Here is a 24,363-nt window from a genome sequence, read left to right as displayed (position 1 = left end):
CAGCGACCTCGCCAGCGATCTCACTACGTGTGACACATAGCGGCGACCGGCCCCCTGCTAGATATCGCTGATCATGCTCGAATGTCCTGGGCAATTTTTTGATCGTTGGCGTCCCGCTGGCCAGCTTGCATCGCTGTGTTTGACGCCGACGAGTGACCGTTGGCAACGCAGAACTCAGGGACACAGGCGTGAGTCGTCAGAAAAGCTGCTGTGTGACAAGGTACCAACGACCGCCGAGGTCGTTATACGGATCGCCGTATCGTTGCTGCGTTGTTGAAGAGATCTGCCTGTTTGGCAGCTTACTAGCGACGCACCAGCAATCCTTACCAGGTCGTATCGTTGTCGGGATCGCGGGTGCGTCGCTATGTGAAATGGGACCCTTAGCCTAGAGCTACATGTCAATGACAGCTGCTGCCCTAATCCCATTACCCTGATGCCACACTGCATCACATGAAAAAGGTGGTGTTGAGCCAAAAATTACATTAAAAAAAACAAACTGTGGCCTGAAATCAGTGGAGAGGTCATAAAAAGTGTTAGAAACTCTCCCACTGGCCCAGCAGAATGAGCTCACTGAGGGATTCTCTGCCAACTCATTCTGCAACCAGCATTATTCCGTGTAAAACATCGGCTAAAAAAGGCAATCAGTGCAAAATGTAACCCATTTAAACTAATGTTTTTTCACCAAAAATACATGCATTTAACAAAATAAATTGTCCCCAAAGGTTGGCAGCTCAATTATTTAGCAGTGTATGATAAATGTGCGAGTTTAGGTAAAGGGAGAGACTTGTTTGGGAGGAAGGCTTATCTACTAGGGGACAGGTCACACATTTCATTATTTTATTGAAGTGAGAAAGCATTCACAATCACCTAGTAAAGGAGTCATTAGGAGTATAAAGCATAAGCACACCCAGAGACTGCAGTAAACATGTCACATATTTAGTTCTCATATGGTTAGGTGGGTTCATTCTTTTACAACTGATATGGGGTCTTAACAACTAGAAATGAGAGTCAATAACACTTTGCACGAGTTCTTTATCAAACACAGAATTTGTACACACACACATTTTCTACATTACAGGATTATCATGGGAGGGTCTCCGATATGTATCACATTACTATGAAAACATACACCTGCTCAATGAAAACTGCACTTTCCATTCTTTCTTTTCACAGTGTGGTGTATCTTATTTGGGAGATGTAAATTGCACCGATCATCAGGAACTCTGTCTTGTAGGTAGTAAAATAAAAGATGCACCTAAATAATTTGTAACTAAGGGGAAGTTCACACACTGCGGTCATGGTAATAGCAGCAATATGAGAAACTGATCAGTATGTGGACTCGCCCCTAGAACTCCGATGTAATGAAGGCAGAGCAGCATAACAGAAAATCTTGGCAAGATCCTTGGCTTTAATAATTTATATTTTTTCTTTACAAAATCAAGCCCCCTCCCCATCCAAAGAGGTCATAAAGGATCAATGGGAAACATAGTATTTTTTTTATTTTTCAATGTAACTGATCAGTGGTTAGCACTGCAGCCTTGCAGCACTGGGGTCCTGGGTTTAAATCCCACCAAGGACAACATCTGTAATGAGTTTGTATGTTCTCCCCGTAGTTGCGCGTGTTTCCCTCCACACGCCATGGGGACAGTGATTGGGGATTTAGAGTGCGAGTCCCAATGATGTCTGTAAAGAATTGAGGAATATGTTGGCGCTATATTACTGAGTAGAATAAATATTAGACATCCATAGGAGCCCCAGTCACAGGTAAAACAGCCTTCACATTAACAACTCCCTACAAAACTGGTCTGGCTCTGCTATGCTGGCAGACTACCGGCAACCATGTGATCACAGGGCCCAATAGAAGCGTCCTATTTGACTTCTATCCTATTACCCTACACAGCGTTCTTTGACAGCTACACAGATGAAAAATAAGACAGAAGCAGTGATAATTTCCATCTTCTCTAAGGGTCCCACAATGTGTCTGACGGCTGGAGCTTCGGTGAGAATGCTGGAGCATTAATGGAGCGACCTTAAAAAGATATCACTGAACACTTGGGATCTGTACTGCCACTAAAATAAGACTGTGGGCATTCTTGGAAGGAGTTAAAAGAGTGTTCTGCATTTTATAATCATTTATTAGAGAATTTTCTGGAAGGATACTAATGCCCCATCCTTGTGATAGGTCATCAATATCAGATGGTTTGGGGGTCTGACTCTCACGATCTTATCTGTTTACCAAGCACAACAGTCCCGAGGGTCATATAGGAGATTCCACAACTTCCTTCATGCAGTACACAATGTACTGTCACTACAAGGGGTAAAGTCCACAGCATAAATGATCACTGCAGATTTCAAATCCACAGCATTAGTCAGTTAACATTGCAGATTTTGTGAGGGGGGAATTTTGTTAAACGGAACTGGTTATGAAAAACGCTATTAACCTGAAGATATGGGGTTAATCTGCAGGTTAATAGCGTTCTGAAGTCATGCTGCCAGGAGGAAATGACCTTAATTCCTCCTGCCAGCTTCGGGCTTCCAGTCACTACTACATCACCGTAACCATGCCCCGGCACAGACTGACAGCTGGCTCTGTACTGATGCACTGCTGAACCTCATGTCAGTCAGTGCCGGGGCCTGGTTATAGCCGCTCACTATGTACTGAGGGATAACAGAAAGCCCGAGGTTGCCAGCAGGAATTAAGGTCATTTCCTCCTGGTAGCAGGGCTTTCAGTGTGGCGGCCGCATGACTTCAGAACACCATTAACCTGCAGGTTAACCACATATCTGCAGGTTAATTACACTATTTTTTTTCCTTCACGACAGGTTCCCTTTAAAAAACAAACAAAAAAAAAAAAAAAACGCAAAAATAATTTGACTGGAGTTCTGCACAGTAAATTTTCTGCATATATGCCGCATGTGGGCATACCCTAACACTTCATGCTGAGGTTCATAAAATACTGCTGATTAATTACTTCATAAACGGCTTAAGAAATTGCAGTAACTTTTCATTAGTTGTAGACTTTAATATGTCTATACTGCATGGCACTACGTATGTGGAATTATAAAAACATAGTATTAGTCACAGGACGGATATCCATGCAAGTTCTGGAAACAGTATGTTCAAAACATCTCGATTTATTCAGAACGGAGTATGGGCGCCAAGTGCAGAAATAGAAGAAACGGTAAGGTGCCTGTGTGCTACCCAGTAAAAAGGTACAACGCTCAGTGGCATGAGTTACGTTTATTGGAAGTCCACAGATCACACACAGATGACAAGGACAACGTGCAGAAACACACACACACCTTGGCAGCCATCAATGAAGTCATGAATGGTTGTCCGAGGAACTTCCTTACGTGCTGAAAGCATTCGGGAACGCAAATCAGCCAAGGTATGTAAGTGTGACTATTTCTGCGCAAACTCCATACTGATAAATCAAGATGTCTTGAACATTATGTTTCCATTTCTTTTCATCAGTATCCATAAATCCACTACTTTTCTTCTTGGTGTTGGAATTTCACTGTTGAGGGTTGTCTAAATTTATATTATAATATACACACACACATACACACGTTGCTATCCTACATAATCTACTCCCCCAGAGGTTATTAATGAGATGATTCTGCTCATCCTGTTCCAATCTGTACAGTACTTCTGAGAAGTGAGCTATAGAAAATCAGATAAACTACACATCCAAAATTTTTCAGAAATAGGATTATAATATACAGATTTACATGACTTTATAATTATATGATTTAGAAGATGCATTCACTAATATAGTTACGGTAATTGCTTTGGTCTTTACTTTGCAAAGACCAAATATACAGCAATTGTCAAATTGTCACGTTACTTAATATAAACAGCTTTATTTTAAAGATATGAATTAAATCAATTTTTAACAATCCAGTAATGAACTGGGTGGACACTACTGCTTTTTAAGCCTTTCCAGGTGGGATGTAGCACAACTCTTTACACTGTACAATTTGGAATAAATCATATGAATGTAGGTTTGTATTGTGAAATTTCAAGAAAGGAGAAGCAAGACAATAATACCAAGAGCTATGTCTGATGCATATTCTTACCTCACTACTTTGGTTCATCTCTGGCCATGTCTGATTCAAAGATGGCATAGAGGGGGATTTACTTGGAGGGGGGTCAGCAGGAGAACTTGAAAATCCTACCTCACCAGATTGTTCTCCAGCTAAGAAAGAAAAAAGAAAAAATACAACTAAAAAAAAGCATAAGCTTCCATAAGTAATTAATTAGAAAACAGAACAATTTGAAATCTCTTGCCGGGACCACAGAGAACAGGATCAGTGCCGGTTTTAACAGTCCCCTGTCACGTGATCACCGTTATTTACCAAATAACGGCAATCCCAAAACAGTCTGATTTAAAAATTAATTTCTCTCTCCTTTAATATGATCCAACATAACAGTAAAGAGAAATGGGGTCACTTGAAAAAAAAAAAATGACGATATGACGGCTAGTGTTGAGCACAAGTGCTCGCTACTCTACTCTAGGTTGCATCGGGTGCTCGAGTATGCACAGAATATCGCAGAACCCCGCATGGTTTTTTTGGGGGGTGTCTAGCAGCCCAGGGGCAGGGACTCGAGCATGTCCCTCGAGTACTATCAATATTTTGTGCACACCCGATGCAAACTGGAGTAGCGAGCACTTGTGTTCAACACTAATGACATCTTCAATATGATAACATTAGGTTGTCATATTGAATAGGTTATCAAATTCTGTGTCTCTTATCTGTGGGTCCAAAATGCTCACTATACCCCTGGATAAAATTCTTGAGGGGTTCCAGGTGCTCATGACACATCTAGATAAGTTCCCAAAATAGGGTCAATGGTGGGGGGTTTCCACTATTTAGGCACATCAGGGGCTCTCCAAATGCGGCATGGCATCTGCTCTCACTTCCAGCCAATTTTGTGTAAAAAAAGTCAAACTGCGCTCCTTCCCTTCCGAGACCTGCCCAAACAGTAGGAATCCCCCACAAAGGGGGCATCGGCGTACTCGGGAGAAATTGCACAACAAATTTTGTGGTCCATTTTCTCTTGTTACTTTTAGACCCAAATTTTTTATTATCACAAAATAATTTTTTTGTGAAAAAAGTTAAATTTTCATTTTTCCTTCCACATTGCTTTAGGTCTCGTGAAGGGTTAATAAACTTCATGAACATTAAGGGTAAGTTCCAACGGTCAGTAAACATGCGGGTTGGATGCTGCGTACATCTGCAACGTCCAAGCTGCAGCAGCCAGATGTTCCAGCATAGTGGATGGGATTTCATGCCCAGATACTCGCGGCTTCCCCGAGAAGACGAACATGCTGCGCATCATTCCAGATCACCGCATGTCTATCTTGAGTCGAGTCTCTGCAAGATAAATTTCACCCGTCCAATGTATTGGACGCGGTGATTCTGCACGGTTCAATGACCACATGCAGAATTACCTGTGTTCAATAGTCAGCGGTGCTTTGGATGCAGCGGCTTGTGATTTTAACCCTTCTAACAAAAAAGTTTCCAAAATTGTGCTGATATAAATTAGACATGTGGGAAATGTTATTTAGTAACTATTTTGCGTGACATAACTGATTTAACCTCTTAACCCCCGGGTCATTTTCCGTTTATCGCTTCCCTTCTTCCCAGAGCCATAACTTTTTTATTTTTCGGTCAATATGGCCATGTAAGGGCTTGTTTTTTGCGGGACACCATTGGTTTTAACATATCATGAACTGGAAAACGGGAAAAAAATTCCAAGTGTGGTGAAACTGCAAAAAAAAGTGCAAGTGCAGAGTTTTTTTTCTTTAACCCATGTTCACTAAATGCTAAAACTGACCTGTCATTATGATTCCACGGGTCATTGCAGGTTCATAGACACCAAACATGTCTAGCTTCTTTTCTTATTTAAGTGGTGAAAAAATATCCTAAATTTTTTTTTAAATAAAAAAAAAAAAGGCGCCATTTTCCAATACCTGTAGCGTCTCCATTTTTCATCAGCTGGGGATGGGTGATTTTTTGCATGCCGAGCAGACGTTTTTATTGATACAAATTTAGTGTAGATATAATGTTCACCCGTTATGGCATTTTAATGCAATGTAGCGGCGACCAATAAACAATTTTGGCATTTAGATTTTTTTTTCTCGTTACGCCGTTTAGTGATTGAGTTAATTTTCTTCTTATATTAGTAGATCGGGCGATTCTGAACACGGCAATACCAAAGATGTGTATATTTGATTTTTTTATTTTATTTTGAATGGGGCGAAAGGGGGGCGATTTGAACTTTTTTTTAAATGTAAACATGTTTTTTTCTTACGTTTTGCATGCTTTAAAGAGTCTCCATGGGAGACAAGAACTCGCAGGGACTGACAGCGGCATTTAACTAGTTAACAGCCGTCGGTGGATTGTGATTCCCCCCGTGGCTGTTGCGGGCACGTCAGCTGTATAGAGGAGTTGTTATGTGCCCGTAAAGGTGTGGGCTCAGCGCTGGACCCCTTACCAAACAGCGAATCCGACGTGTATTACGGCACATGTCGGAAAGGGGTTAAGGGCACAAAAGTTAAAAATTAGAAAATATTAATATTTCCTACATTTTTGCTCATTTTTATTTTGCTTTTATTATACATAAACACAATTTATATAGGAGAAATTTTACCACTATCGTAAAGTACAAGATGTCACGAAAAACAGTCTCAGAATCCGTGGGATCCGTTGAAGCGTTCCAGAGTTATCACATAAAGTGACAATGGTCAGAATTGTAAATTTTGGCTTGGTCATTCCAGTCAAAAATGAGCTCGGTCACAAAGGGGTTCAAACAATATGAAACTGGACAAATAAGCAGCTTTCTGTGCCTTTTTTTGTCTAGTTTTTGCCTGTTATTCATTTGAGTCTTATTTTTTTAATTTACATCTCTTTAAAAGGGAATTTGACACCATGATTTTCTACCACATCTGGGAGCATCATAATGTAGGGGCAGAAACCCCAAATCCAGCGATGTGTCACTCACTGAGCAGCTTGCTGTCATTTTAATAAAATCACTGATTTACTAGTCCTCTAGTGATAATCTCCTGCGGATAAAACAGTGATTCTATCAACACCTAACCTGCTCAGTAAGTGACATTGCTGGAATCAGAGTCTCTGCCCCTACATTATGCTTCTTTCAGATTTGGTAGCAAAAACCTGGTGACAGATTCCCTTTAAAGTCTATTTTATATTTGTTGACAGTTTTTTTTCTTTACTTTTTTATGTTTGCCATGATGGCTTGTGTTTGACGTTACCATCTGATTCAGCAATTGCAACTTTTTTTAAATACTATATCTTGATTTTCTAAATTTGTCTTTAACTTTTTAAACGTAAAAGTTTGTGTTAAAAGGCAAAAATAGACAGTTTTATAGTTTGTGAAAATTTCAAAAACCACATGTGCCATTTTGAAGAATTTGGTGCAAAAATAAAAAAAGTTATCACCACAATAAAAACAAACAAGCAAAAAAATAAAAAGCAAACATAATGAACAGGGCCTTAAACATGTCTTTTTTTAAAGGCCAAGAAGTACCTGCAGTATCATCTAAGTCTATGAGCTTAGGCATTAAGCTTTCAGGTAGTTTTTCAGGCAAATCATATCCATTTTTTCGAGCAACTACAAGATGAAAAGCAGCACAGAATTCATCCAACGTCAACGCTCCATCCTTATCAAAATCTGAGAGCTCCCTACAATGATAAAACATTATAATCACACAACACTGCTTAGAACAAGTTAGTACACCCCACTGAAGTGTCAAATTTTAATCACTAACTCATGTAATACAAGAACATTTTCAGAAATTTTGACAACAGTTTCACAGAACACTTACATAACATGAAAGCAAGCATAATAATATAACTTTCAATATAAAATCTTCAATTTTATTCAAATTAGTTGTCAATGTGGAATGTATTCAATTCTGCATCAACAACTACATCTAGTATTTCGTATGACCTCCATGATTTTTAAGGACAGCAGTGTTCTGGGCATAGCATGAACAAGTTAGCGACATATTGCAACATCTATCTTTTTCCATTCTTCATGAACGACCTCTTTTAGGGCCTGGATAATGTGACGCTCAACTGGTCTCTTCAGAAGTCCTGCGTAGGTAATGGATTGGAGACAGATTCCACGATCAGGAGACATAATTGGTCATTAAATTACTTTCACCCCGTTTTACTGCAAAATTGCAAAAGATGTGTGCTTTTCTAGTTTTCAGGGACCTATACATTAAAAGCTTACTTTTCAAAGGGGATACAAGCCAAAAAAAATGAAAATAATGTACCAGGTCTGATATTAATATTGTGCAACCAGAAAAAAAAAAAATCAGGCCTAAAAATTAACTTTTATTGTTTAAATTAAAATTTTCAATAAAAGTATCAAGGGTTAATACCGAAATCGGTGAGAGAAATCACATAGGCACTATAAAAATTATATGTATATGCCAGGCCAAAAAATCTCAATCAAAGAAGGATATAAACTAGGGAGATAGAGATAATACTATCTATCCTCCCTGCCTGTAAGAAGAGGTTGGCACCCTATGGGGAGATGAAATGGTGCCCTCGCTCCACATTGACAAGGCTAACTGACCCTAAGAGGGATCCCTCACCAAGCCAACATCATATCAAAAAACTACTTAAAATTTACAATAAATGGAACCTAATAAGTAGCTGTTAGCTCAGTGAGTGTCGAGCAAATAGAATTTAAAGTGCCTGTTTGATTTACAGTGCCTCCTCCAGATGAGCTCCAACGGTACTGTCACACTTAGCGATGTACCAGCGATCCCGAACAGCGATATGACGCGGTCAGGATCGCTGGTGCATCGCTAAGTGGTCGCTAGTGAGCTGCCACACAGGCAGATCTCACCAGCGACATCGCTGGGAACGGGGATCGCTACTTACCTGTCACAGTAGGCGATCCTGCGTCCTCCCTCCCGGCTCCATGCTCGTCACTCGTCTCTCCACAGGAAGGGCCGCAGGAAGCTGACGACGAGAACCAGTCCTGGACGTTCTCGCGCGATCAGCAGCGGGGGAGCGGGTCGTAGGTAAGTATCAGACACAGCGATGTCGCTAGCAATATCGCTATAACGTCACAAGTTGTAGCGATATTGCTAGCGATATCGCTTAGTGTGACAGTACCTTAACAATAAATTTGAGTGAGGCACATATATCAGATCAGAATTTATCAGTCAAGTCCACAAACGCACACTGACTTAATCAGGTCAAATAACCTCATATAAATTGATATCAATGGAGAAACAGCAGCTGCAATATCCATGCTATATAAAAATTCCCCAAAAGATTAATCAATCAGCACCATACTATAGGTTCCTTAATGTTGAGCTGACATAAAAAGTTAGCATTATAAAGATTCTTAGTGAAAAATAATCAACTCCCCCAGAAAACAATTTTCCATAAATGAGTAGTAGCAGCAAACATATCTTACTATAGAGAAATGCATCCTCTCCTCCACTTCCCCTTCACTGTGCCCATCTCTCTGAATTAATTGGTAAAATCTATCTCCAGAGAGGAGACAAGTTTTCAGATCACCGAGAAATCGGATGACATATGCTGCTCATAGAGGTCAATGGGAAGAAGGGGTGGAGGAGGGAGCAGGGAGAAACACTCTGCAGCCTCTCCTAGGTTTACTATCTGATCCCAGAAATGGAAATATAGCAATACTGCTGAATATCATACTCCAAGCGGCTGATGTACCTGACAGTGCACTACAGAGAAATAAGGCCTCGTTACACATAACTGTCCCAGCAATCCCAACGATCCGACATGGATGGGATCGCTGGGACATCGTTAGGCTGATCGCTGGTGAGCTGTCACATACACAGTCCCTCCAGTGATCAGGACCAGCGAGCAAGCTGGTTTCCAATGTAAACCGCGGGTATCTAAGAGCCGCGCGGCTCTTGGATACCCACTGTTTACCTTAGATACCAACGTGCACTGGTATCTAGGGTAAACAGCAGGTATCCAAGAGCCGCACGCGGCCCTTAGTTACCCGATGTTTACGTTGGAAACCAGCGGCGCTGGTCTCTCGCTGCCACACGCAGCGATGCGTGCTGGCCAGCGGGAGACCAACGATCAAAAAAAAAGCCCATGACGATCCTGCACGATCAGCGATACCGGGCAGGGGGGGGCGGTCGCTGATCCCCATCACACACAGCGATATCGCTGGAGAGATCGCTGATGCGTGACAAAATCAGCAATCTCGCTGTGTGTGACGGGGCCATAGGGAAGCAGTGTCTTCTCTTTTCTGTGTCGTGTAAGGGAAACCTCAAAGCAGTTATTCTGAGTGAGAGGCGTTAAGGTGTTTGAGAGGTGGAGAAAGAAGCATTTTTCTATAATAAGGTACATAAAAGGGTTATTCTCAGCTTGTCTCTTGAGCAGCACACAACTTCCCAGTGTTTTCCACTGCCCGATTTCTGGCAAAGCCAGCTCTTCTCTTTGAGTGCTATGGATTGGCGTGTGGCAGACTTGTAGTATTAGGCTATGTTTTTATGTTCAATACTCATCCGTTACAACGGATCCAGCAGCAATCAGTTGCCCCAAAAAAAAAAAAAAAAAAAACTGTGCAGACAACTTTGAGGGTGGTTTTACACTTACTGTATTTTTGCAGGCCGATTTTGCGGCCCCAATAGCTTTCTATGGGACCGCAAAAATTCAATGGTGCGCCGTATGTATAGACGGCCGTGGAAAAATAACACGCTTGCTCGATATTTTTCACGGTGTACAGACACGGCACCCATTTTAATCAGTGGGGCCGCAAAAACAAACCGGAAGTTTGTTTTTGCGGCCCGCCGTCACTTCCGGTTTTGCGGAGCGCCTTTTTTTTCTCCAATACTATTTCCATAGTATTGGGGGAAAAAAATGCGATTCGCAAACTTTTTTTTTTTGCAGCCAGTTATTGCGGTACACCACAAAGAATGCAGCGATACGGCCCGCAAAAACAGGCCGCAAAAAATGTGGTACATGTAAAACCAGCCTTATCCATATAAAAAAAAAAAAAAATCTAACTTCATCTGGATCCTTGGATGTTTTTTTTCCTTATTAACATTGAATTTTTCCATGAGCTTCAATGTTAAAAAACAGATGCAGTTGAATTTTCTATTTAGGTGGACAAAAAGGTTGTGTCTGCACAACTTTTTGTCAACAGAATGCTGCAGAATCCATTCTAACAGATGATTACTTACTACACATGGGAACATGGCCTTAGTAGAACTATAAAGCTCAGCATAGGTTCTGCTGTAACACAACCAGAGATCAGTGGTTTGGTCTGAAGGCCCCGTCACACAGCAATCTCGCTAGCGAGATCGCTGCTGAGTCACAACTTTTGAGACACAACAGCGATCTCACCAGCGAGATCGCTGTGTGACAGCGATCAGCGACCGGCCCCCCTGCCGGTATCGCTGATCGCTGCAAGAAACCTCTGGACATTTGGACATTTTTTTCGTCGCTGATCTCCCGCTGACCAGCACGCATCGCTGCGTGTGACAGGCGGGAGACCAGCGATCAGCTTGTAAAATGATAAAAAAAAATAAAAAAATATTGTTATTCTCACCTTTCGGCGTCCCGCGCAGTCTTCCCGCCTCTCTCCACGCTCCCGGTCCCAGTAATCCTTTGCAAGAATGACCGAGAGACTTCGCGATCCCGCGAGAACGGACGTCATCGCGGTAATTCTCGCAAAGGATTACTGGGACAGGAGCGTGGAGAGAGGCGGGAATGCTGCGCGGGACGTTGGAAGGTGAGAACAACAATATTTTTTATTTTAATTCTATTTTTGACATGAATATGGCATCAGCGCTAACGAACACAGCGATGCCGCGCGCTCCGCATCGCTGTGCTAATCGCTGGTGAAGCTGTCTGTGTGACAGCTCACCAGCGATCACATAGCGACTTACCAGCAATCCTGAAACGTTGATATCGTTGTCGGGATCGCTGGTAAGTTGCTATGTTTGACTCCAGCTTGAGTCTGCCCTGTTATCACTATATTTACACTGAGATAACAGGGCATTTGAAAAAGCACAGGTGAGAGCAGGGATTATGAGAACTGCTCTGGAAGCAAACACTGATGGGAGCTAGGGATTTTGCAAAACTTATTACAGCAGCTTGTCAGGAGCAGAAAGGGAGTCAGATTTGAGCAGCTAACTGCTGTATGGAAATCAATACGATGGAAAGTAGTGACTGGTATGTTAAGAGTTAATGCCACACCTGGAATGTAACTAGTGAGCACACTTGGCCCCGCTCCATGGATATAAAGTTGTACACTATCAAAGCTAAAAGCTCTGTGCAGGATAATTAAAGCAGAGAACAAACAACTCAATTGCAAACTTGTTTAATTTCATGTCAATTAAAGCAAGTTACATGACATGAGAACACTCCTACTGCTAGGACAACCTCTTCTCAATCTGAATCTTTTCCTCCATTAAAATCAAAACACCTATACTCACCCCAAAGTACTGGCACCATTCCAGCAGAATCAGCACTGGCGTTCCCAGGGCTCTTGTGAGGCTGTGTCACGTGAGCCCTGAGCCCAATCAGCACATGCATTATTGTACCAGCTTTCGGACGTATACGTAATCTAGAAAAAGCGAGCGGCCAGCCAGGGCATGAACTTCCTTTTCATTTGTTATAAGTCCGAAGTGACTCCAGCGCGAACGTGAGCCCTGACAACGCAAGAGCCGACACCGCCTAAACGGCGCCAGCACGGGAAGTGCGTGTAAGTGGTTTTATTTCAACGGGGACAAACACTCAGATGGAGAAAGGGTTGTCCTTGTAGTGGACAACCCGTTTAATGTGAATAAACTAGATTGTTTACAATATAAACAAGAAAACATACCATATGTGAGAAAGCTCTGGAATTGGAAGCTTAGATTTTGTAAAAAATTCTTTTGCAGCGGATCCTAGAAATAAAAAAAAAAAAAAAATTAAATCTGTTCAGTATACAAATATACAATCACTGATGGACCTGAAAAATATGAAGATGAACAAAATGTATAAAGCCTCTACTAAAGCTGCAGTGCCACATACAGCAATGCCCCCCCCCCCCCAAAGAGGAAAAAAAAAAAAAAAAAAAAGATTTATGATCAGAGTTCACTTATTTAAAAGAATAGGTCAACACCATGTTGTAGGGATAGAAAACCTAATTCCAGTGATGCACCAGTTTGCTGGATGCAGCAGCTGTAATAGGATCGCAGTTCTCTGTTGCAGACATAACAGTGCTGAGCCGTGTATAGCCCCAGCCCACCGATTGGCAACTTCATTTTTCAATATAATGATTCATGAAGATGATCTCTGTAACTAGGCTAAGCTTTATGGGGTTGGGAACACTTATGAATAAGATGAGCGGTGGCATCACGCACCCTCCAAGGCCCTGTCCCACGTCTGATTGGCAGAGCGGGAGAAAATGGTCTGAAATGCCAAAAGTCTCAAAACCTGTGTGCAACTACCAAAATGTTGCGACTTTTCACAGCAATTTACATCAGAATTCTGGTGATTGGGGCCTTGGTCCTACAGTGATAAAACAGGGATTTTTGTGTGTACTCACCGTAAATCCTTTTCTCTGAGCCAATCATTGGGGGACACAGGACCATGTGGGTGTTATGCTGCTGCCACTAGGACGACACTAAGCAAATACACAAAGAAAATTGGCTCCTCCTCCGCAGTATACACCCTCTGCTGGCTCTATCCTGAAACAGTTCGGTGCTAAAGCAGTAGGAATTCACAGATAGCCAACAAAGAATGCAACATGTCAAAAACAAAAAGGACAACCACAAGCCAACAAGCTAACAGGGTGGGTGCTGTGTCCCCCAATGATTGGCTCAGAGAAAAGTATTTTACGGTAAGTACACAAAAATCCCTGTTTCTCCTTCGCCTCATTGGGGGACACAGGACCATGGAACGTCCTAAAGCAGTCCCTGGGTGGGAAACAGCACAACAGCTGAAACCTTAACTACCCAGCGATTAATATGGCCTACAGATGCGCTACTGTCGATTGCAGAACTTGTCTGCCGAGGGCAACATCTGAAAAGGCTTGATAATGAATGTTGTAGTACTTAACTATCGTGTGAAGACTGGACCAAGTTTCAGCCATGCAGACTTGCTGTACTAACGCCTGGTGCCAAAAGGCCCAGGAAGCCCCCCACTGTCCGAATGGATTTTGCCATGAGCCTCTCCGGATAGGCCGACCTCTGACACGGTAAGCTTCATGAAGTGCAGAGCAGATCTATCTGGCTATTGTAACTTTTTAAGCAGGAAGGCCTTTTCTATGTCGCTCTGGAAACACAAAGAGGGAATCCGATTTGCGGAAAAGCGCTGTTCTGGAAATGTATTTCCCGAGTACTTTCACCAAATCCAAAGTGTGGAGAGCCTCCTCAGAACGATGACCCGGGGCTGATCAGAATAAGGGAAAGACTGTCTTCATACAGATGAAAAGAAGAAACGACCTTAGACAAGCAGGCCAGAAACATCCTTAACACTACCTTGCCCTGGTGAAAGACTAGAAATGGACGTTTGCAAGCAAAAACCGCCAATTCCGAGACCCGCCTGCTGGATGTTACTGCCACGAGAAAGGAAACTTCCCAAGAAAGAAGGGTGAGTGATACGTCCTGCAGGAGTTTGAAGGGGGCCACTTATAAGGCACCTGAGACCAGATTAAGACCAAGGCTCCGAAGGCATCTTGTAGGGAGGAACAAGGTGTGGCACTCCCTGCATGAAGGTCTTAACCTGAGATTTGGAAGGTATTTTTTGCTGGAACCGGATGGAAAGCATTTGAGAGATGACAGTGCCAGGATTGAATCGAATCCTGCTTGGAGAAACTCCAACAAGGATGAAATAGCAAAGACAAGTGGGGAACATCTGTGTTTTTTTGTTTTTTTTTACACCAAGAGGAAAAAAACGGGTCTTCCAACATATAATGGAAAATATGCCTGAAGGTAAATTTCTGGGTGTTGATGATGATGGTGGACGCTACTTGTCGTGAACAACCGGCCTGGGCTAGGATCCAGGATTTAATGCCCAGGCCGTTAAGCTCAGCACTCTGGAGTCCTGGCGGTAAATGGACCCCTGAGAGAGGAGGTCTGGGTGGTCCGGTAACCACCAGGGAACGCCGGCGACTAGCTGCACTAGTTCCGCGCACCACGCTCGGCGTGGCCAGTCTGGTACAGCGGGAATCACCAGGATACTCTCAAACTAGATCTTTTGAATGACGATTGGGATAAGCGGGAGTGGCTGAAAAATGTAAGGGAGGCGAAGGTGATGGCATTGAAGCACAAGAGCTTTTGATCCAATAGCTAATGGATCTCGGGAGCGAGCAACGAATGTCAGAACTTCGGCGTTCAACCTGAAGGCCATGAGATCCACATCCGGAGTACCCTAGCGCTGACAAATGTGTTGAAAAAAAACTTCCAGATGAAGGGACCACTCTCCCGAGGGAAGACCTTGACGGCCGAGAGAATCTGCCGCCCAATTCTCTACTTCCAGGATATGAACTACCGAAAAGGCTGAATGGTGAGTCTTGACCCACCGCAGAATGTATGCTACTTCGAGCATCACTCTTCTGCTCTATGTGTCCCCTCTTGCCATTATGCCCCCGCCGTGGCATTGTCCGATCGGATCCGAATGGGACGGCTGGACAAAAGTCGATGGAAGCAATGAAGGGCCATCCTGATTGCCCGAATGTCGAGGATATTGATCGGGATACACGATTCCTGAATGGACCAGCGACCCTGGGCAGTGAGAGATGGAAAAAACGCACCCCAACCAGTGGACCAGAAGAAACGACGTTCCTTGACCTAGTGTGGATGTTGACGTCCACCGCCTGAGAGACTGCTTAATCTGGGGGAACAGGCGAAAACGGCGGTCCAGGGGGGCTGGGTTAACGTCCCAAGCCGATGGCATTGCCTCAGTAGAGGACGGAGATGTAGTTGGCTAAACGGTACTGCCTCAATCGATGCCACCAGCTTCCTCAGGACCTGTATACTGAACCGCAGGGAGTGGTGAGGGGCAGCCGGGCTCCCCGTATCCGTGTCGAGATCTTTCCTGGAGGGAGAATTACCATCACCAACCCCAAAAAAGGAGATTTGCTGGGATGGGACTGAAAAGGACTAGTCTAGGTTCACTAGCCAACCCAGACGAGACAGAGAGAGAGACCAACGTGACACTGACACCTTCCGCATAGGCCTGCAGAGACGATCCCTTGATGAGGAGGTCATCTAGGTAGGGTAGAATCACCATGCCCTGAGAGTGCACAGTGGACATGACAGCAGCCATGACCCTGGTGAATACTCTAGGGGCAGTGGCGAGATCGAAGGGCAAGGCCGTGAACCGAAAATGTTAGTCTCCGATTGGCCTGAGAAGATTGGAATGTGGATACGCGTCCCTGATGTGACAGACGCAAGGTATTCCCGTTTCCAATGAGGAGATAACAGAACGGAGAGTTTCGATTCTGAAATGACGTACTTTGACAAGCTTAAAAGCTTTAGGTCTAGGAGGGGGCGCATGGTTCAGATTTACTGGAACCCAAGCGTACATAGCACAATTGATTAGCAGTCCATCGCCTTAACCGCTCAGCCACTTCGTCCTTGATAAAATGGAACTGCACGCACTTCTATCCTCCGAAGAAGGGTCTGGAAGAAGAGTGTTGCCAGGGAAGACGCAAATTCTATTTTTGCGTCTGGGGGACACCAGATCTCTGACCCCTTGGTCTTGAACGATTGCCAGTGGGACCTGTCGAAAGAAGAGCCTGCCTGTGTCTTCCGGATACCGGAGTCAAAGCGCAGAAAACATGCGGGAAGGAGGACCCTTGGATCTGCACAGAGAGGGCTTGTGTCTCCAGGAATGAGGGCTTGAATGCCAGTTTGAGATTCCCTATCCCTGTGTGGGGAAATTAGAGATTTCCTGTTAGAGGGGTTTGCTCTCCACTCCCAGAGCCCTAGGGGCTCTCCTGATGCTAACAACGTTAGCAGCTGCAAATGCGAAACAGTTAGCCGCATCTAGGTAGGCATGCACAGTAGTGTAATGACAAAAAAATTTTTTTTATGAAACCATGTGCAATGGAGGAACTTTTATGGGTTATTTAAGAATAAGTATTGCTTTTTTTTGTTTTTTTAAAAAAAGTTCCCCCTTTCATTCAAATGAAAAGGCAAAAATGGTATTTTTCCGCCAAAAAAGGACATGCAATTTTGCATTATTATCTTTTATGTTGACAATAGGAGGGCAGATTCCTCGTCCAGATAGACCAGTTTGCTTTTACACTGTTGCTGGAATTTCTAGAAGACATTTTCTGAATGCACTTTTTGATCGTAAAACTTGAAGCTTTGTACTGAAAATGAAAAGATAATACTAAGTTCCAAAATATTTTAAAATATTCCAGAATGTTCTAGATGTGAATAAATTACCACTTTTTGTTACAACTTAGAAATATATTTTCTTTAAAGATTAAAATTAAAAGACGAAAAATCTTTTGAAAAAGAGGGGGAACTTTTTTGAATATTTTACAAATTTGATGATACTAATGTCATTTGAATGCAATTGTTCCTCCAATCTAAGAGGTTTCATTTTCGTTTTGCAAAATTTTTAAAATTGTCATCACCCTAATGCACAGTACAATCCCTGGCCGGGGCAATCTGGTAAGCGAGACTGACGGCCTAGGGAGGTAGGTTAATGTCTTGACCAGACTTAGGCTGGGTAGAAGCTCTTGCTACCATAGGTCTGGCCACCAGGGGGCAGCAAAGGAAGGAAGGAATGCTGTTCCGGCAGCCTCAAAGACTGACCGAGCAAGATTGTCTGTCAGGTCAGTGGGGTTTTAATGGAAGAGACGTCAGACAGAAGAGACTTGGAAGCGAGCAGAGACATGTAAAGCTACTGCAGGGGACTGAGACCACTCCTTTCTAAAGGCCCTGTCACACTAAGCGAGATCGCTAGCGACACCGATTTGATGACGCGCCAGCGATGTCGCTATGTGTGACATGCAGCGGCGATGTGGCCCCCGCTGCGATGTCGCTGCTTGTGCTCGAACGTCCTGGGCCGTTTTTTGATCGTTGGGGTCCTGCTGGTGCGCCTGAATCGCTGAGTTTGACACCCTTTATAAACGACGAGCAACCTCGTTGGCGACTCATATCTCTGCGGCGCAGGCAGGACTAGGTTGAATCGTTAAAACACTACATGCTGTGTGACAAGGTCCAAACGTCCGCCGAGTTCGTTATACAGATCGCTGCTGCGTCGTTAAGGAGATCTGCCTGTATGGCAGCTACCTACCGACCATGTAGCGACGCACAAACGATCTTTGCCAGGTCGTGTCGTTGTCGTGATTGCTGGTGCGTCGCTTAGTGTGACGGGGCCTTTAGAGTAGGTGGCTTCCAGCAGCTTTTGCCCGGGAATCGCCAGTCCAGGCAACTTCTATGCCTCTGAACAATGTCCGTAATTCAGGGTGGTTGGCAAACAACCCTGTGAGGACGTTTGGTCCCATAGAAAAACACGGCGTGGTCCGGACTGCTGCGTCTACCATCAGGATTTTATTAACCTTGTCAATGAGAGAATCTAGAGACTACTGGTAGTCTAGCGAGTCCGGGAGTACAGCCACATCAGACTCGTATTCTGAGTCATGTTAGCAGCAAGCACCTGGTGAGGGGACGCATGAAGCAGAGTCTGAGGACGCCGAGGCACGAGAGTGTCAGAGGGGACGATTTCTAGGAGATTGCATATCTTCTGCCGCAGTCCGGTTCCTGTCTGAGGATGACTTGTGAGGCGGAAGAATCTATAGGCTTGGCCAGAGAGTCCATGTACTGTACCAGAGACGAGGACCATTAGGGCGGACTATTAGCAGGGGGCCACAGGCTGCACAGATTGCCTTACGGTGTCTGCGTGGTAGTGCATTACGTGCTGTATATGAGGCATACACCACTGTGTTTTAACAGACTTCTTAGATGTCTTGAATGAGACATATTGGACATCTTTTGATGCTGCTTTGAGTCTGCTCTGGGGAAGGGGTTAAGCGCTGTGTACCAGCTTACCCAGGTCCTGAGTCTGTACACCAGAGAAGGTAGTGAAATCATGTAGTCACAGTGTGCATGAGCTAGGATGATGTTTGGGGGTTGCGCGTTGCCTTGGATTAGCGCTGTCCTTAGCGCTGAATGCTGTCGGGTCGTATGCCGCAGCCGCTTCCGCACCAGTTCGTGAGGCGGACGTCGGGGAAGCAAGATGGCCGACGAGAATCTCAGGGGCACTTCTCGTTCTGTGTGAGAAGCGCCAAGGAAGTGGGAGGAGCCGCCCCCGCGCATCATAGCACGGGCAGGGTTTCGGGCTGCGGCTTAATGTGGGCCGAAGCTGGGGTACTCAACTTTTCGACGCAATAAAGGTTTGGATGTCGCGCAACCCTGCTGCAGGATGAGCCCCCCTTATGCCAGCGCATAAGGGGGAGGGGTCCAAGAACAAGATGGCGCTTCGTGAGAAATGAGAAGCGCCAGCAGAAGGGGGCGGAGTCAGGGCCAGAGGGCAGGATGTGGCCGCAGCGCTGCTCGCTCAGAGCGAGAGGCGCTTAAAAGGTGGACAGAGCCGTCGGGTGAGCGGAACTTGGCCTAACCTGGTCAGAAGCCCGGGACTAAATTTTCGGCCTCTGGGTTGGCAGCGCGGTGGTGCCGGGGCAGTGGCGGTATCATGGCAATGAGCAATGACGTCAGCAGCTGGCAGTTTGGTGCACATAACCCCCTGCGGGCCCGGACATGTGAAAGTACCATCGGAGGAGCCCTTATCTCCCTCTGCCGACCGCAGGTGCTGTGCCGCTGACAGGGGATGCAGCAGAGCCGGGTACATGAAGCAGAGTCAGGAGGGTGAGCATTCACCAGTGCCTGGTTGTGGGCCGCACAGATCCTCCTCAATCCACCTTCCCTTTGATAGGTGGGGAGGTCTTGTTTGCCTCCAGTCACCATCCACTTTCAGGCAGTGGTGGTGCAGTGGGGCCGCACGGACACCGCATGGAGCCTCTGCATGTTACCTGAGGAAATTTTTCTTGTCAGGAGTGGTGAGGCAAGCTGGCATGTCCAGAAGGGGGTACTTGGGGGCGACACCCCATGTTCCCATCTGTTGGTGATGTGGGGAGAGCTGACCCATTGAAGGGATCCGTCGCCACTAAGGAGAGCCCAGGCTGGTGTTGAGGTTGCAGGAGGGGATACGAGGAGATGACACTCTGCGTGCCAGCCTGTTGATGATTTTGGGAGATTGGGACCTTGAAAAAGCCCTGTCGCCCCTTCAAACTGTATAAAAAAAAAAAAAAAAAAAAATTGAAAAAGGTAAAATAATAACGTTGGGGTCTGAAGCCAGACCCTAGTGCCTCTTACAGACACCAAACAAGAACTGGTTCAGGATAGAGCCAGCAGAGGGTGTATACTACGGAGGAGCAGCCAATTTTCTTTGTGTATTTACTTAAGTGTCCTCCTAGTGGCAGCAGCATAACACCCACATGGTCCTGTGTCCCCCAATGAGGCGAAGGAGAAATGGTGATTTTATAAAAGCAGCAAATCACAGGCTAGTCAGTGACACATGGCTGGAATCAGGGTTTGTCACTACATCATTTTGCTCTCAGATTCCCTTTAAAACATATCTCGAAACACGACTATACAAACAGAATTCTGCTCTCACTTTCATGTAGCCACAGATTAGGTTCCTCAGATCACAAAAATGCCATGAAGAGGAGCCTGCCCTTTGCACGCCCAGTTACTAGCCGGATATACCCTAAAATAAAAATGCTTCCACAATGAAACATTATGCACACTACTAAGCAGACCAAAGATTATATGGAAATTCAAGTCTGACTGGCTAAATATCCAATAATCAGTAAAAGATCCACATAACAAATGTCTACAATAAAAATAATCATCTAGATAACATGCGGAAGGCTTAACCCTTGTGACACAAGGGCTGTTTATAGATAATTTTTCAGAATATACATTACTGCTTTTTTGCCAATGATATCAATTACAAGAAAACATTTTATATTTAGTTTAAAAGCATTTCAAAGGGGTTTGCACCATAAATGATTACTTGCTAGTAGTTGTGACACCCACTCTTGATTGCGCTGTTTAACCCTCCTGTTATGTTCGGTCAAAAACGACCGATTTTGAACTTTAATATTTTTTAAAATATTCAAGATGCGGTTCTGAAACTTGTGGTTGATTGACTTTTCCTCATTTGAGGGGTTCTTACTATGGGTAATTTTTTTTTCTTTGCTTACTTTTTGCGCCACAATTTTTTATACACTTGTACTGTTCGGTCAAAAATGACCGATAGCCTTTTATAGTGATCTCCAGCCATTTTATGAGTAAAATAAAGGAGCTATTAATCTCATTTTGGACTATATATTACATCTACTACTATTTATCAATTTAGGTCCTTTTGGTCCATGCCGATTTACACATACATACATTTTCTCATTACAATACTGCTGATTGATTATCTTCCATTAAATATTTTTACCCTGCTGTTCATGTAAAATAGTTCAATTCAGTTCTCAACTTTTCATATTGTAAATGAACATATTCTCTTTTTTTACTTGTGTTCCCTGATCTAATTTCTGTGAAATGCTGACCTGAAAGAGTACTAATAAATTCTGTCTGAAAAGTGTGTTTGCTTTACTCTGAGCTCTTATCCTAAAGGGTGGGGGTGTTTTAGTGAAATCAGTAATAGAGATGACAGAAAACAGGACATCATTTTACATTATAATGCTACAAAAGGGGCTGTTGATACTCTAGATCAACTGACAGGCACTTATACCTGTAAGTGCAAAACAAATCGGTGGCCAATGGTGATTTTTTACAATATTTTTGATGTGTCAGCATACAATGCATTCGTGCTATGGAAGGAAATAGACCCAAATTGGAACAAAAATAAACTATATAAGAGAAGACTTTTTATAGAGGAGTTGGGAAAAATCACTGGTTAGCCCATATATTGCAGATTTAAAGGCAACACCCAGAGTTGATGGAGCGGAAGCCATTGTCCACAGGATTCAACAGCAAGATAAAGAAAGTGAACTAACAGCTTCCACCAGCACTGCTACAATACCCACGGACGCCACCAGCAACGCAACCAGCCTAAAACGGAAACGATGCGACTTCTGTCCAACATCAAGCAATCACAAATCAAATGTGATATGTTACAGATGTGAAACATATTTATGCAAAAGACATGTCAATTATACTTGTGACAATTGCAAAGAGTAGATTTCGCACCGTGTGACATATTTTACATAAAAAAATCTGAACTGTTATTTTTGTTGGAAAATATAATTACATTTAGTTTATTGTTATTATAGCTTACAGTTGGATAAATTATTTTTGTATGTGCAAATATGCAATATGCATAAATATTCCTTTAAAGCCATGTTAAATGTTTTGACACAAAATAAAAAGTTTTTCTTTCCATTTTTCATTTGTTTATAAACAACCAGGTTCACATAAAATATAATACTGCAAAAATTTTTCAATTAAAACACGTAAATTAGCTAAAAATCAAAACTATTACGTCTGGTCAAAAATGACCGGAACATAGCAAGTGTATTGTGGTAACGAAGAGAATAGCAGGGTTAAATGGTACATTGCGCCTCCCCCATTGTCCATTACTGCCAAACATGGAAGAGTACAGCATTTAACTAGATTGTGGAACCATATCGACAATGAATAGAGAACTGAAAATGCTTTTAGAGAGATTACATCATATACTGATACATATGAATCAATTCTGAAACAATTATTATGTAGCGCTAAGGCCAAGTTCAGGCTGATTTCAGTTTGATAGTTGTGGTGACCAGAAATGTGTTACCGGCCAGGACACCCTGAAATCGTTCACACTTTCCAGTGGCAACCTGTGAACTCTTTTTGGATTACCAAAAGCTATAATATGCCTAGATTCATGGCAACCTCCAAATGCAGAATCATATTAGAAAAATTTAGGAAGCCGTAGTGCCGTAAAAATGTGAACATTTTTATTAGGTGACAAAATAGTACAACCAATAGATAAAAATAGGGACAAACAATGCAAAAAAAAAAGCGGCTAATACAGGTACAAAAAACTTGAATTTCATGCACAAAAAATATATTATGTATATAATCCCACTGAGTAAGTAGCATAGATATACATGCGTATTTATATATCAAGCAGCAAAATGGCCTAAAAACAGGGTGCAAAATGCTTATGAAGCCAGTAAAGCTAGCTTTCCAGCAAACACAATATTAAAGTGCATAAAAAATGGGAAAAATGCATGCAATATTCAGTAGTGGCAATAAAATATCGCCCATGTCGCACGCTCCCTTGGAAGAAGCATAACGCGAAACGAGTGTCTGGAGTGCCACGGCTCTTTAGAGGTACGATATTTTACATCCAGCTGCCATTACTACCCATTCTTGTCTGCTCCTCATGCTTGTCATTTCACTTGAATTTCACCTGGGGCATTTGATGTTGGAGCATTTGTCTGATAGAAGAAATAGCTGATTGCCCTGAACATGGATCACAAATGGGCGATATGCGACACTCATCAACTTTTCAGGAAAAACATTGGACCGATTTTATTTACACTGATGTGTGTGAATCCTTAACACAGTGTCTCCTGCAGCAATAGGCTTTGTTTCACTCTGCAGTTTTGAGCAGGAGCGCAGAGGGAGAGAGGTGAGCAGTTATCTGCTGTATATAAATCAAAGGGCTGTTAGCTGCTTATCTTCCTCTCAGCTCCTGACAAAGGTGCATTTATTAGTCATGTGGCAACAATGACCTAACCACCAGGCTCATTTTTCAGAACAGTTCTCCCTTTTCTGAGCTGTGTGACTGTTCAAAGGTACAGTTATCTCTATATGTTAAATTCACAACAAACACTGACAGACCTTTTTAGCAGGTATGCACAAATGGCCGAGCTTCTTGAAAACAAGCTGTACACTATGCAAGATAAACGTTCACACAGTAATAGAAAGACAGCAGAAAGAAAAAGCAAGTCAAATGCAAACTTGATTATTTTAATGATGTGTAATGATAGAAATTTAACATGAGAACACCCCTTTAACTATTGATTAGTATACATGCCAACACTAGCTCCAAGCCTATAGTAGTGTTGATTCTGCCCTACTCCAGGCTCATTATATTGTGCATGTCTCTAAATAAGCTCCAACAACCCAGAATAAAAGGATGAAAGATTAAATATTGTCCAATTGCTTAAAAACTTATAGCACAGAAATCCATTTAAGTACTCTATCAAAGGAAAAGATTGTTCAAAAATGTAGTATCAAGGTTACTAAATGACTATAATCGAAATACACAAATGTATCTCCGAAGGGCGGAGATGGATGGAAA

General features: G+C 43.2%; 1 protein-coding gene across 8 annotated transcripts in view; it reads right to left on the bottom strand.

Annotated features, from left to right (window-relative positions):
* The window catches only part of REPS1 (RALBP1 associated Eps domain containing 1), a 176,321-nt gene that overhangs the window by 73,031 nt on the left and 78,927 nt on the right, over positions 1–24,363 (bottom strand). For all 8 annotated transcript variants that reach the window (XM_073575708.1, XM_073575711.1, XM_073575713.1 and 5 more), the window contains 3 exons: positions 12,872–12,935; positions 7,556–7,710; positions 4,081–4,199 (listed from right to left, as the gene is read on the bottom strand). In XM_073575708.1, the coding sequence (XP_073431809.1) occupies positions 4,081–4,199; positions 7,556–7,710; positions 12,872–12,935 (338 nt within the window). The remainder of the gene's footprint in view (positions 1–4,080; positions 4,200–7,555; positions 7,711–12,871; positions 12,936–24,363) is intronic.

The sequence above is a fragment of the Dendrobates tinctorius genome, unplaced genomic scaffold (assembly GCF_039654945.1).
Source record: "Dendrobates tinctorius isolate UK_male_01 unplaced genomic scaffold, ASM3965494v1 ptg000046l, whole genome shotgun sequence".
Taxonomy (NCBI): domain Eukaryota; kingdom Metazoa; phylum Chordata; class Amphibia; order Anura; family Dendrobatidae; genus Dendrobates; species Dendrobates tinctorius.
The sequence above is the reverse complement of the archived record's forward strand: the minus strand, read 5'-3'. Positions and strand labels throughout refer to the sequence as shown.